This window comes from Primulina tabacum, chromosome 7 (assembly GCF_025594145.1).
Source record: "Primulina tabacum isolate GXHZ01 chromosome 7, ASM2559414v2, whole genome shotgun sequence".
In the NCBI taxonomy this organism is placed as follows: Eukaryota; Viridiplantae; Streptophyta; class Magnoliopsida; order Lamiales; family Gesneriaceae; genus Primulina; species Primulina tabacum.
In genome coordinates this window covers 38,668,775-38,682,470 of record NC_134556.1, presented here as the reverse complement: position 1 = coordinate 38,682,470, position 13,696 = coordinate 38,668,775, and the positions used below count along the sequence as shown (strand labels likewise).

The 13,696-nt window shown below is 38.7% G+C and overlaps 2 protein-coding genes and 1 pseudogene across 3 annotated transcripts; 1 reads left to right on the top strand and 2 right to left on the bottom strand.

Moving 5' to 3' along the window:
* Positions 1–1,911: 1,911 nt before the first annotated feature.
* Positions 1,912–4,281, top strand: LOC142551844 (leucine-rich repeat receptor-like protein kinase PXC1). The gene is made up of 2 exons (XM_075661278.1): positions 1,912–3,356; positions 3,425–4,281. Exons 1-2 carry the CDS (start codon positions 2,036–2,038, stop codon positions 4,096–4,098), a joined length of 1,995 nt encoding a protein of 664 aa, XP_075517393.1. The 5' UTR covers positions 1,912–2,035; the 3' UTR covers positions 4,099–4,281.
* A 1,018-nt stretch (positions 4,282–5,299) lies between these two features.
* Positions 5,300–9,339, bottom strand: LOC142551841 (uncharacterized). 2 transcript variants are annotated; one of them, XM_075661277.1, is made up of 7 exons: positions 8,480–9,339; positions 7,867–8,008; positions 6,971–7,024; positions 6,754–6,845; positions 6,231–6,466; positions 5,989–6,138; positions 5,300–5,838 (listed from the first exon to the last, which is right to left on the bottom strand). In XM_075661277.1, the coding sequence occupies exons 1-7, from the start codon at positions 9,100–9,102 to the stop codon at positions 5,699–5,701; spliced, it is 1,437 nt and encodes a 478-aa protein (XP_075517392.1). In that variant the 5' UTR covers positions 9,103–9,339; the 3' UTR covers positions 5,300–5,698. The 2 variants fall into 2 exon arrangements, with proteins under 2 accessions (XP_075517392.1, XP_075517391.1); XM_075661276.1 differs by having other exon boundaries at positions 5,968–6,138; positions 8,480–9,329.
* Positions 9,340–9,583: 244 nt separating this feature from the next.
* LOC142551843 (uncharacterized) lies at positions 9,584–11,801 on the bottom strand (annotated as a pseudogene).
* Positions 11,802–13,696: the final 1,895 nt, after the last annotated feature.

Below are 13,696 nucleotides of genomic sequence, written 5' to 3'. Positions count from 1 at the left end.
GCCCTTGATGCAAGGAGCAAGAATCTATACTTGAAATGAAGTTTGGATGCGTAATTCTTTCAAAATCATAACCTTGAAGCATAAGGAATTGAAGTTTCTCCCCACTCTCTCTCGTTTCTCAGCTGATGGAAGTGGAGAGAAATGAATCAGCACATTTCTATATATATACCATGCCATGTGTCAACTTGAGAAACAAAGGTGGCTTTCTCGCATGCAGCACCGCGGGTGCGGTCACTCTTCACCGCGGGTGCGCTGTGCCCACGGCATGCCTTTCATTTTCTGAAATTCGACGACCGCGGGTGCGGTACATATAAGACCGCGGGTGCGGTGACATTACCGCGGGTGCGTTTACGTTAGCACCGCGGGTGCGGTGTCATTTCTGTAATTAATTCCCAACTCTCTGTCCCTCAACCGCGGGTGCACTCTGTCTTGGACCGCGGGTGCGGTGACCCTACTGTAAAATGACCAATTTTCTGTCCATGCACCGCGGGTGCGGCATCAGAAGGGGCGCGGGTGCGGTCTCTTCCTTCAATCAACACTTCATCTTTTCATTTTATCCACATACAATCTAGGGCATTACAAAATTTTATCGTAGTTATTAGTGGAAACTTACCTTTTTGTTGCCTTGCTTTTTCATGGCAGAATGCATCAAATTTGCAAGTTGCTTGAAGCCTTGAATGTTAGTGTTAGTTTATAACTCAAGAGGTGTATCATCCCAGAAAGATTGTCTATTAAGTTGTGATAATCTCATGAGTCTATAAGCTATGTGAGCCATTTGTATTAATTGTCCACTATTTGAAAAGCTAATATCAACGACGACCCACTCTAGATGATTTTCACACACATTTCGACTTTCAATGTATCATACACCTTAATCCAAATTATAAGCATGTTTTTTTATACAATTACGGATACTGATCCGATGACATCTTTTTTAAGTCGTCTCTTCCATTACGTCGACTCTCAACGAAAACATAAATATTATATTATAAACTCAAGAAATGTTCTATTTCAGAAGACTTGTTCATTTGGTTGTATAACCTTATTGGTTTATAAGTTATTTTTTTATTAATTTTATTATTCGACGTTGGAAATAAGAAATTAATTAGGAGACATAAAGTCCCTTTATATGTTGACAAATCTATGCTTGATATCGTAGAATACTCGACATATCTTGTTCAGCATCCTTGTGGTATGTACGCTTTCTTTTTATACATTGTAACCCCATCCTCCTCAAATAATCTTTCAATTGATGAAGTTATTGTTTCCGTCAGTGAATGAGATTTCAAGTGATGGGAAAACTATCAAATCTCATCTCGTTACACACCCCAAAGGATTCTACAGCCAACCCATTACCCAGAAATTGTATGATAAATTTTAGAGAGAAACAGAATCAATTAATTGAAAGAAACCCTAAAGTAATATTTTTATGCAACAAATAGGATTTTCTCACATCGATCCAATCTAACCAAAATAGCGATGTTGAATTTTCCCGGCAGAGGAGAGGTGACATATTTGTCTCTGAAATCGATATTTTCATCATCGGGTTTGGCGACATAACTTTGTTTGTTTCCTACTTAAAGTATTTGCTTTTCTTTTGCAAACTATTGAAAAAAGAAAAGAAAAGAAAAGAAAAGAAATAGCGGGCGTAATCTTGAATTGGTAAAAGTGGAGAGATTAGGATTCCCCGAAATATATGTGTGATCTGAAAAGCAAAAATTCTGCAAATTATCTCGAATGGCGTGCATCAATCCCACGTACCCAATTATTATAATTGAATTTTATCTTCTTTTTTCCTTTATTCAAAGGAGTGGAGAACAGCAATCATTTGAACAACCAACTCCCTCATCATGCTTCTTCCCTCCTTAATCATTTCCCTAGCAAAAATTGAATTATATATATATTCGAAATTTATGTAAATCCAAATTTCTACATTTCAATTAATATGACTTTTGAAACTTCAAGTACCCTCCAACAATATTAAGCTAATAACATTATTCTCCCATGCAATCGTCGCTCAATCCAGCATTCACATATGGACCTCTACTTGATTTTTCTCCTCCCACTCCTCCTCAGCGATACCGGTGCCACCACCGACACCGACGCCCTCTCCCTCTTCCGGTCCCAAACAGACCTCCACGGAACACTCCTCTCCAACTGGACCACCACCACAACAGCATGCGCGGCCAATTGGACGGGCGTGAAGTGCACCAACGACCGTGTGACCACCCTCTCCCTCCCTTACCTTAACCTCCGCGGCCCCATTGACGCGCTCTCATCATTGGACCAGCTACGTTTCATTGATTTGCGTGGCAACCGGCTGAATGGCACCCTCACTCCGATCTCCCGATGCATTAACCTCAAGCTCATCTACCTCTCTGGAAACGACTTTTCTGGCGAAATACCTCTAGAATTTTGGTCCCTCCACCGGCTCCTTCGCCTTGATCTCTCCAACAACAATCTCCAAGGTTCGATCCCGTTCAACCTCTCCAAATTATCCCGCTTGCTCACTCTTCACCTCCAAAACAATGAGATTTCAGGGACAATCCCAGACTCGCTTGATTCACTTCCACAGCTTAAACAATTGAATCTGTCGAACAATGAACTGTATGGAATGGTTCCAAAGACTTCACAATCAAAATTCGGTGACAAGAGTTTTTTTGGCAATGAAGGGCTCTGTGGGAACAACCCTTTTCCCCAGTGTTCATACACCGGTGGACGACCGGCATCACCACAAACTGTACTGTCAAATCCCAGTTCTCTTCCCTCATCATCAAGTACAACGATTGAAGAGTCATCAAGCAAGCATCATAAAAGACTCGGCAATGGAGCAATAATAGCAATAGTGGTGGCAAATTCAGTCCTTTTACTGGTGATAGCGTCTTTTGCGGTAGCATACTGCTGTGGGAAGTACTCGAGAGACTCAAATTCAATAACGGGAAGTGAGGGCGGGAAGAGAAGAAATGGCCACTCGGGGGAAAAGAGAGTGTATGCTAATACCGGAGGGGGAGAAAGTGATGGTACAAATGCCACTGATAAGAGTAGACTAGTGTTTTTTGACAGGAAAAAGCAATTTGAACTTGAAGATTTGCTCCGGGCATCGGCTGAACTGCTTGGTAAAGGGAGTCTAGGGACTGTCTATAAAGCCGTGCTTGATGATGGATGCATCGTGGCTGTCAAAAGGCTCAAGGATGCAAATCCTTGTGCTAGGAAAGAGTTTGAGCAGTACATGGACGTGATTGGAAAGATTAGACATCCTAATATAGTGAGATTTAGAGCCTATTATTATGCAAGGGAAGAGAAGTTGCTTGTTTACGATTATCTGCCTAATGGGAGCTTACATTCACTTCTCCATGGTATGAAATTTGAGAATTTCAATCAATTAATATATTCTTTTTTCACACTGATTTCTTGATGATGACAGGAAACAGAGGACCTGGGAGAATACCACTGGATTGGACTACAAGAATCAGCTTAATTCTCGGGGCAGCTCGAGGGCTCGCAAGAATTCATGAAGAGTATGCAGCTTCTAGAATTCCTCATGGCAATGTGAAATCATCAAACGTATTACTAGATAAAAATGGAGTTTCTTGCATTTCGGATTTTGGGTTGTCGTTACTTTTGAATCCCGTGCATGCCATAGCTAGATTGGGAGGCTACAGAGCGCCAGAGCAAGCAGAAATCAAGAGACTTTCACAAAAGTCCGATGTTTACAGCTTTGGAGTGCTGTTACTAGAAGTACTCACAGGGAAGGTTCCATCACAACATTCTTCCCCTAACCGGGCTAGAGTTAGGGAGGAGGAAACATCAATTGATTTACCGAAATGGGTTCAGTCTGTTGTGCGGGACGAGTGGACGGCAGAAGTGTTCGATCCAGAATTGTTGAGGTACAAGAATATCGAGGAAGAATTGGTGTCGATGCTTCATGTGGCGATGGCTTGTGTGGTACCACAGCCTGAAAAAAGGCCCACAATGACTGAAGCTGTTAAAATGATAGAGGAGATAAGGGTGGAGCAATCTCCTTTAGGGGAAGATTACGATGAATCTCGTACATCACTTTCCCCCTCGCTTCCGACAACGGAAGATGCGTTGGCTTGAATTTGCCTATCTCGGTTTTACCGGTTGTTTCTTAAATGTGCAATGTTTCATTGCAAATTTGTCTTTTTTGTAAGTTTTTTGCCTCGAGGATAAGGGTTCTTGATTCCATGTAGCTTTATAGGATGTGATTTCCATGTTATCGTCAATATTTGTCAGTGTATTCTGAATGAGATTATTATCTAATGGCGTCCTCCTGCCTACTCTTCATCAAAGATACGAGACTTATAATCTATCAACTATTTACTATGAGCAGCAAAAATTGTAAAAGATTCAAAATCCCTTTTTTTTTAAAATTTTGTGTGCGAGACCCCAAGATTTTGATACTGGGTGATAAACCTGAATTTTTAAGAAAATTCACATAAAATAAACTCAATATTTGTTGTAATGGAACTTCACCATCGTAGTACCAGAAGAAGAAGGTAAAAACAAGCATAACAACTGCGTCCAACATAATCATGATCATTAATCATTTCCTTTTCATAATTACCCGACAATGTAATTACTTTATGGATTCATAGAATAAAGTAGGCCTGTCCATTTGCTGATGCTGCCCCGTCAAAGGTTTGAAATTTATGACAGGCATTTGCGTGATTTCAGGCCTTGACCATTTTTGTTTAAGAAAATATAATTGAAACAATACAAAAACAGGTGAGAGACTAGGCAAGACATCCTCGAATGGCTGTACAAATCCATCACAAACAAAAATACAACTGAAATCTACGAACAAAATACAAGCAATCCATTTACAAAGCTAGGCTTAGGTAAGGTTGTCATACTGATCCATTCCTGGTGCTACGGATTTCGCACTAAAACAAGACACTATGACTCATACATATATATGCACAGAGTACATACATATGGCATATGAGGTCTGAGTGTTGATTTTTAAAAATAATGGACACAAGCCAAGCTCAAGCCCGCTCGATGAAATTTGAGCTCCAAACAAAAATACGAACGATTTCTGTCACGATTTGGCTCATTCTCACCTCTAATATTTACTACTGTGACCAAAATTCACATATGGCGTATATTTTTTAGCCATATTCTTCAAATAGTTTTGGGGTTTTTATTTTTTCTGTGAGAGTGTTGGGTATTTCGATGCTTAACAATGACAACAACCTGTTTTTTTATATTCAAAGGGTAAAACAACATCGCGTGCAATAGGAACAAATGGCGATACTCTCGTACAAACAAAAGAATATGCATCTCCTGTCCTGTATAGAGGACACGAAACTTTTCATTAATTCGATAAAAAAGAATTAACACGTACACATATAATACAAACATTAACCAGGCGTCTTTCCTAGAGATACTGTCAAGAACACCATTACAATCAAGATTGCTCGATTTAAGGAAAAACAAAAGATAGAACAACAACAAGTTACACTCTCAAGAAACACCCGAAATCAAGAAGAGGTTCCCTCAAATGCGTTTGAATTATGAGATTTACCCATGAACAGTTGCCTAAGGTATCCAATACGACTTTTTGGAACTTCTCCCAAATTCTACATAAATAATTTCGTCTATATAGGGTCACTTTCGACCCAAACTTTGTTTCAGGAATGTTAGTTGGAGAAAGCATTTCACAGAACAAAGAAGTTCATTCAATCACCGTATGTAACCAGCAGCTGAAAATGAACATTAGCTTAGTGGGTCCAGTTTGACTGATTAGAGTACCGACCTGTTCTCCACATAATGCCCTTGATATATTTCCAGGCTCGTGAAGATTGAAAATGACAACTGCAAAAAATAATTCATTTCAATCAAGAATGAAATAGCCAACTTAGTAAGTGAATTAAATCAAATGGAAATAAAATTAAAAAGCGACAAATGGAAAAAAGATTAAACACAACACGAGAAGTTGAAGACCTGGAATCATATTCTCCTCACAGAATGTCATGGCCATCATGTCCATAGGAGATGCACCTCTAGAAGCCAAGTCTCTGAAAGAAATGTGCTCGGCTGTAATATTTTCGTTTCTAGAGTCACAAATGTAGACGCCGTCCACGTTTGTACCTTTCAAGACTGCATCAGCATGAACTGGACAAAATTGAGGCAGGATAATCTATATTAAAACAGGCGTAAAACCATTTAATATATCATAACCATGAAGCAAGGTCATGCATACATACTCTCTGAAGCCCGGAGAGCTGCAGCAGTATCGGTGGAAAAAAGTGGATTTCCGGTGCCAGCTCCAATGCCACCAAAAATTACAACTCTTCCTTTTTCAAGATGCCGGATGGCTCGTTGCCTACTATATGGCTCAGCAACCTCAGGCATAGAAAATGCACTCTGCACACGTGTCTGCACCCCCAACTTCTCCAATGCTGACTGGAGCAGTATGGAATTCATCACAGTCGCCATCATTCTTTTTGCAGTAAAAACATGAATGAGAAAAAAAATAAACCATTGACAGCTTCGCTGAACTTTGAAACAAGTAAAGAAAAACTAAGAATTGAAGACCCCTGATTTTAGCAATTTGCAATTACCACCAAACTAAAAGATTACAAAAGGATTTCCAATCGGACCTCTTGGTTAAGTCTCACATCCAATTAGATTGTCAGTCAGTACAATTATCATCATTATCATCATCTAACAGGATTGGTACTTCATATATACTAAAAACAAATGTTTGCTTCATGCCAAGAAACCTACCCAATCTGATATGCAGTACACCTATCCAACCCAGTCGATGTTACCCATGTGTCACCGCAAAAGAAGTTGCGGCCACCAACAACAACGGCCACCTACATGAAAAATTAAAACATAAATAGCTGAAACACTAAAAAAATTCAAAATTCATAATGACTTGTATAAAGAAAAATGAAGAAGTTGCCGCCACCAACAGCTATTCCTTTCTGCTAACATATACCTCGACACCAACACGGCAAGCAATCGAGACTTCTCTAGCAATCAGCATGGCCACCTATGTATATTATTAAAAAAATAATTAAAACAAGAAAAGGAACTCAGCATGACCACCAAATGGCGATGATTCGACATCACAGTTTATTATCTAGAAAATAAATAGTGATGCAGATGTTAACTATGTCATAGAGTGATTAAATTAAACAGGCAACATTTTATAATTTCTAGCACATCGATTCCACCTGTCTTTTTGTTCATTATATTAGCCTCTTTTCCTGTTGCCCAATAATACCACGAAAACAAATACACACATCACTAAAAGGTCCTTTACATGCACATCCACCTTCCATGTCTACGAAATTGATTTAGAGTGAAACTTGTGCAGCACAGCATTCTACATAAAAACAATGCAGAACAGTACAATTCAGTATAAAATCGCATATGAAACTTCATATCTGTCTGGGAGGGAGATGAAATTAATTTAGAAAAAGTACAAATGAAATTTCAGAAATTTTTTTTATCTGTGGGTCTACCCCTTACCAAACTGCCTGTGGAGGTAAATCACAACTAAGTAAAAGACTGGAAACTACAACCATTCTTTCCAGGTTAATATATTTCTTTCATTTGGCTTTAAAAGGAATCGAATCAGTTCAGTTTCAAAAAGTTTCCACTCAAAAGTGCGGGTGCGACTTGATTTTCTCAATCATGTTATGATATCAGTGAATAAACCATTCAGTTTCAAAAAGATTTCTACACATCGAATGGCAACAAGAGACTTCAATATAGGAGATAAATAGGACTACTTAAAACCAGGACAAAACTCATGATGACACAGTTAATTGGGGACCATGTAAATGCACTTGATCGCAAAACAAGTCAGAAACAGGGTCGGTAATAAACCTTTGGATCCATATTATTAGGAGCAGTACCAGCAAGAGCGGCGCCACTAACTTTGAACACAACTCTTCGCCACCTAAGACTCGATGATTTTGGCTTCGCGCTCATAACCTGACCACCAGGACTGGTAGATGATGTTCCTAGTCTGCCCATAGACAAGTTCATTTGTCATCATTCCAGAAATATAAATATGACTACATCATGAAGCAACTGGATAGCAAGTCAAACAACATGATGTTCATAGCAGCTGGTACCACAAATGCAAACTAGCCCACGTAGATCACACAAAAAGAAAGAATGATGAAATATACACGAAAACAAAGTTCAAACATCACCTGTGCATCCATAAATTATCAAACGATGTTACTTTCAAAGCAGGTATATTTTCGCGCGAGAATCATGTAGCTTTCACATAATTGAAGTCCGCTCACAAAAAAAAATCACTTTCGTGAGCTATTCAGTGGAACCAATAAAAGCCTAGTCACGACTTACAATTACTCTTTCCCATTCCCATTCAATTCAAACAATTGAAACCTTTCCACAACATAAACATGACACCAATAATTCATATTTCATTGCAAATAAACAAGAAATCGTGTTTTCCAGAGCTTAATACCTTTTGGACTGTCTGATGGAGTAAGAGGATCCACCGGGGGACTTCTCTTCTTCGGCAGCTGCTTTGGCTGCAAGAGAGTTGCCCACGATCTGCTCCATCTGCTTCAACCAAGGCCAGTGACTCACCGATACGCCACCATTGCTCAATCGATGCCTCTCCAATTTGTACCGCTTCTTCAAATTGTCAACCTTGTTCTTACACTGTTCCACAGTCTTCGTTTGCTTCTCGCACCTGTCGCTCACCACCGCAGCCACCTCCTCCCAATCCCTACCTCTCAAGTTCCCTCTATTCAACTGCACAAACTTCTCCGAGTAAGCCTCCAGCAAACACGCGATCGCGGCGTCACTCCATTCCTCCCGGTCCTTCCTGTAGTCTCCGGCGGCGGAAGCGGATGAATGCGATCTCGTCCTTTTAGACGTAACACCGTGTATATCTTCCCGATCAATGATGCGTTTTCCGGAGACAGGGTTGGGGTCAGGTTCTGAATCGAACGGATCGGAATCATTGTCGTAAGGGCTGATGTTAAAAGGTGGCGTTTGAGCGGTGACGGTGGCAGAGGGCTGGACGGTGTGGGGGGTTTGGTGATCGTCGAGGATGGAAAAATCGTCGTCACAAGAGGCCATGGACGGCGTCAAGACGGAAACGGAGAGGAACAGACGGACGTGAAAAACAAGACGGCTGGAGATTGCCGCCGTTAAAAGGAGTTAGGGTTTGGATGGTTTCGTGGGGCTTGGGGAGAGTGGCGTTACATTTGTGACGAGTCCGTTAGGTAGGCACGTGTTGGAGGGTCACGTGCATGGGACCCTTAAGTATAAAATACAGGTTGCCCCTTAATTATGTTTTATTGTATTTAATCCCCCTATAGTTTCAAATGTTCAGATTAAGTACAAAAAAAAAAAACACTGATCTTTCCATAAATTAATCAAAATATAGGTTTAATTGGTTGGAGGTAAACGATACTAAACGGGTTTTTGTATTTCTAGACAAGCAAATTTTTAGATCATTTGCCAATTGATATATTGGGCATTTTCACTTGAGATTTTTTTTAAAGACGCTGGCTCTGACCAAACAATGAGCTCGAAACAAACTAATATAAAATTGGCCATTTTCCTTTCAGATTTTAGACATTGAACTATTGCAAGAACAATCGAAAAACACCCAGGTTTTGTCAGATATATAATTTCTCTAGTAGTACTTCTTGTAACTAACTGGTTCATCAGCTAATCGAAGACGGGTCGCTCTTCTTGTTAGAGGACTGCTGCGGATTCTGTCGCTGATGATCAAGCAAATCATGCTCCATTCGCCGAATTAAGAGAACCATTCTATCATTCTCCAACTTCATTCTTTCGTTCAAGAGCTTCTCCCTTTCCATTTCCCTTTCTTTCTTGGTACTGAATTTCAACCATTTTAAACGCTGCTTTTCGAGCTCCAACGTCTGGTACTGGATATCGACACTTTGCGCCTCCAATTGCATCAGTTTTGTTCTCATCCACTGCCTCTTCTCAAAGGGACTCCTCATACCATCTTGCAATATGTTAATTAACTCAGATTCAAGCTGTCGAATCAGAGGCGAAGAATGAAAAGTCCATTCCCTATCCCTTTTTCTCGATGATCGTTCATCCATTTCATTTATGTCGTCAGTCATGTGCCTGGTCATGACATCGTGATCTTCCACCTATCACCTCGTCATCTTCATCGTCATCTTCATCCTCCTCGTCTTCATCATCGTAATCATCGTCAACACCTTTTACCGATTTAGAACCGTCATTATTCTCCCCTCGATTTATGTTAGGCATGACCGGTATGCTTTCCGTCGAGTGGAAGCACCTCTGCTGCTGATACTGTACTTGACCTTGAGGTGGCCCTGCGGCCACCTCTGGAGGAGAATACTGAACACCACCACCTACGGTGGCAGCAGCACCTCCGTGGCCACAACTATTATGATAAGCACACATCTCCCTGAAAAACAAGTGCTTAGAATTCAGCAATTTCTTGACTTCGTCCTTCATTTTAGAAGATAAGTGGTCCATTGTATCGAGCAAACTCTGATTCTCCACAACTTGGCAAGCCGTTCCCTTTCCAAGAATCTCAGTAACCCTCTTATACCTCTTATTCAAATCGTTGAACTTGTCTTCACATTGCTGTGGGGACACGTAAAATCCCCTCTCCATCAAAGCCCGCGACACTGATTTCCATTTCCCCTTCTTCTGCAAAATCACACCACTTTTCTTCTTATTAACAGGATCATTACCCTCAGAGCCAACCTCATCACCAATATAAAACACTACCACAATCAACAACCTCACCATATCATCAGTCCACTTCATTCTCTGCCAAGGTGATGTTTTCTTCCTCCCATCGTCAGCACTGTTCTCGGCAGCGAGTCCAGGCTCATCATCATCACTCAATGTTAAAGTTTGACTCTTGGATTTTACCGCAAATGGGTAGCCCTGTTTCAAAGAATTCTGAGCTTGTGGGTGGTAATCGCCTTCATTATGCCCATATGACATCATGGGAAGCTGGGGTTGTTGCGGCAAAATGGGAGAGTTTTGTGGTGGTGGTGGTATGTGGTGGTGGAGTGACATTTCCAGGCCTAAAATATCAGGATTTCTATTTGGGTGCATTCCACCAGACATAACATTTGATTCCATACAACAAAAAATTGCCACAGGTGGGAAATTGGTAGAAAAATACTAAAAAATCGTACTTTACGCGGAGCTAACAAGAAGGGACGCCAGGATAAAAGAAGAAACATTCAAGAAAGTCGCCCACTTCTTGAAACGATCATTTCTTATCAAAAAATAATTATTTCCTATATAAGCAATGCACCGATTCGTAGTTATGATTACCAACCAGGGCTGGAGAATCTTTCTTGATCCTACACGTCAAAGCAGAGAAAACCAATTAAACGAAAAGCTAAAGTAGCAATAAAAAATTAAGATTTCACGCTCGGCCCAGAGAGCGAAAAGTGATTAATATGCTACCAAAAGGAAGAGCGGAACAAAATGCAAGCTTTAATACAGAGAATCCAGAGATCGCAGCTGGTTTTAATCGCTAGGAGTTTTAGGTTTTCTGCTCAGATAACAGCAACTCAACCTAATATACCGCTGCATGCCCATGGTTTTGGTTTGCTTTCCACGGCTGCAGTGGAGAAGAGAGAGAGTGGAGACATAATCCACAGAATTGTGCAATACAATCTATTTTCTGCTTTCCAATTTCCATGTTCATCCTGTCACTGGATGAATCTGGGCCGTTGATTTTGAGATTCGTAGTAGGTAGCCAAAAATGCACCGTCGTTCACACGACAGAGCATGTACGTACAACAATACCATGAATGAAATTGGTGTAACGAAGTTTGTAACTTCAAATTAACCTATGAAGTGATATTACAAAGAAGATGATGGTGTAGTATTAATTTTTTTTATTTTATTACTATTTTATTAAAAAGATTAGACATAATTATAATAATTTAAAATACACGTGATCAAAATTTTAAAATTTAGATTAAAAAATACATGAAATAACAAAAAATACATGATATAAAAATATACAAATAATTAAAATATGAATTAAATAAATTATTGATTGAATCTTTTGTAAATAATTTGTTATCACGTCTTCGTGTAATATTGACGTACTCAAGTTTTGATTGTTAACATATTTCTTCATGATTCGATTTTTTTGATGCATCTTCTGTCTTATTTGCTCCCTCGCCATCATCTTGTATTCCATCATCCTTATTTCATATTTATCTTTTATATTTTGAGTAATTTTTCCTCTCATCCACTTTTTTTAGATAAAATAAAAAATCTCTTTTGTACATTGTTTTGAACATTTCCATCATATTTGTATATTTCTATCCTTCTCCTCTCATGGTCTTTTACAAAATCTTTCTTTCTATCGGTCTAATGGGTTTTCTCACTTTTTGCAAGTCGTTTCTTTTGTCGGCAGGTGTGTGTATAAGAAGGTGTTGAGAAAAGAGATGAAGAAGATTCGCCATCAATATTCTTTAACTTATTGGTACCATTCGTCGAAACTCCTTTAGACTTTTCGAAAAAATCAAATCTTCCATTTTGGTTGCCCCTCATAACTAACCTCGCTTTGTCAACGGACCACAAACTTTCAGTAATCTTGTCCAAATATTATTTGAGCTTGAGCATACTAAACAAAAAATATATAATTAAGATTTTGCTGAATTTTATTTAAAATAAAATATTTCGGAATAAATACATTCATCTCAAATGAAAACCTCTTTTATCGAGTGTTTCTAGTTCAATTAGTTTGTTTTCGGAATGCATAAACTCGTTTTCCAACATCATCGAAGTGTTGCAGCGTGTTGTTCCGTGTACGACTTTCCATGAGTCTGACAATTCTTGGTTATGTTAATTCCCGACAAATCCTCATGAACTTTTATTGATTTTATCATTGTCAAGCGTCAGATTTGTGGATAATCTTTTTCGCTTTTCTTCTTAGTTTAAACGATGATGTTTCAAAGAAAGAGAGGCTTAGAGAGAATTTTGGGAGAATTGAGTTTGGTTGACTATAAAGCTCAACATCTTTATCATCATTTCTTTCTTTTGAATTGAGGATATAATAAATTTTCTTGAATCTAGATTTGAATTGAGAATAATTTGGAGAAGAAATCTTGAGAGAATCGTTTCTCCATGGATCTATTTTCAATTTTGGATTGAAAACGAAATGAAAGTGAAATAAATCCTCGAGTCTTTGGAATTAAATTGAAAGATATTGTGAACTTTTTTGAAATGTAATGAGATCAATTTAAAGGAGTACATTTGGCTTTTGAAAATATGGTCGTTGGCAATATTTAATATTTTTCCAAGAATCAAATTTATATTTTGATTTTTAAATATATTATTTTAAAAAATGAGGCTAAGATTGATCTTGTCATTGATTTGCAATTATCTACATCATCTTAACCATTCACTTAATTTTTTTTTTAAATTCAATGGACAGACAAATATAGCTTTTGAAACTTTTAAAAAAAAACACATGTATTTATTATTATATATATATTCTCTCTTAGATGCAACATTGAGATTGTCTTACGGTAGTTTGAAATTTTCAGGAAATGTTTTCAAGTGACAGACCAAATTATATATACCAGAGGATCATGACATACATTATGCACGTGTTCCGTAAAATAATAGATAATAAAGTAGCTTTTTAAATTTTTACAATAAAAATTATAAAATTTTG

Coding starts and splice junctions, on each gene's coding strand:
- LOC142551844 (XM_075661278.1), top strand. CDS start 2,036: ATGGACCTCTACTTGATTTTTCTCCTCCCACTCCTCCTCAGCGATACC. Junction 3,357..3,424: donor CTTACATTCACTTCTCCATG/GTATGAAATTTG, acceptor TGATGATGACAG/GAAACAGAGGACCTGGGAGA.
- LOC142551841 (XM_075661276.1), bottom strand. CDS start 9,102: ATGGCCTCTTGTGACGACGATTTTTCCATCCTCGACGATCACCAAACC. Junction 6,139..6,230: donor AGCTCTCCGGGCTTCAGAGA/GTATGTATGCAT, acceptor AATTTTGTCCAG/TTCATGCTGATGCAGTCTTG. Junction 5,839..5,967: donor TGAGGAGAATATGATTCCAG/GTCTTCAACTTC, acceptor TATTTTTTGCAG/TTGTCATTTTCAATCTTCAC.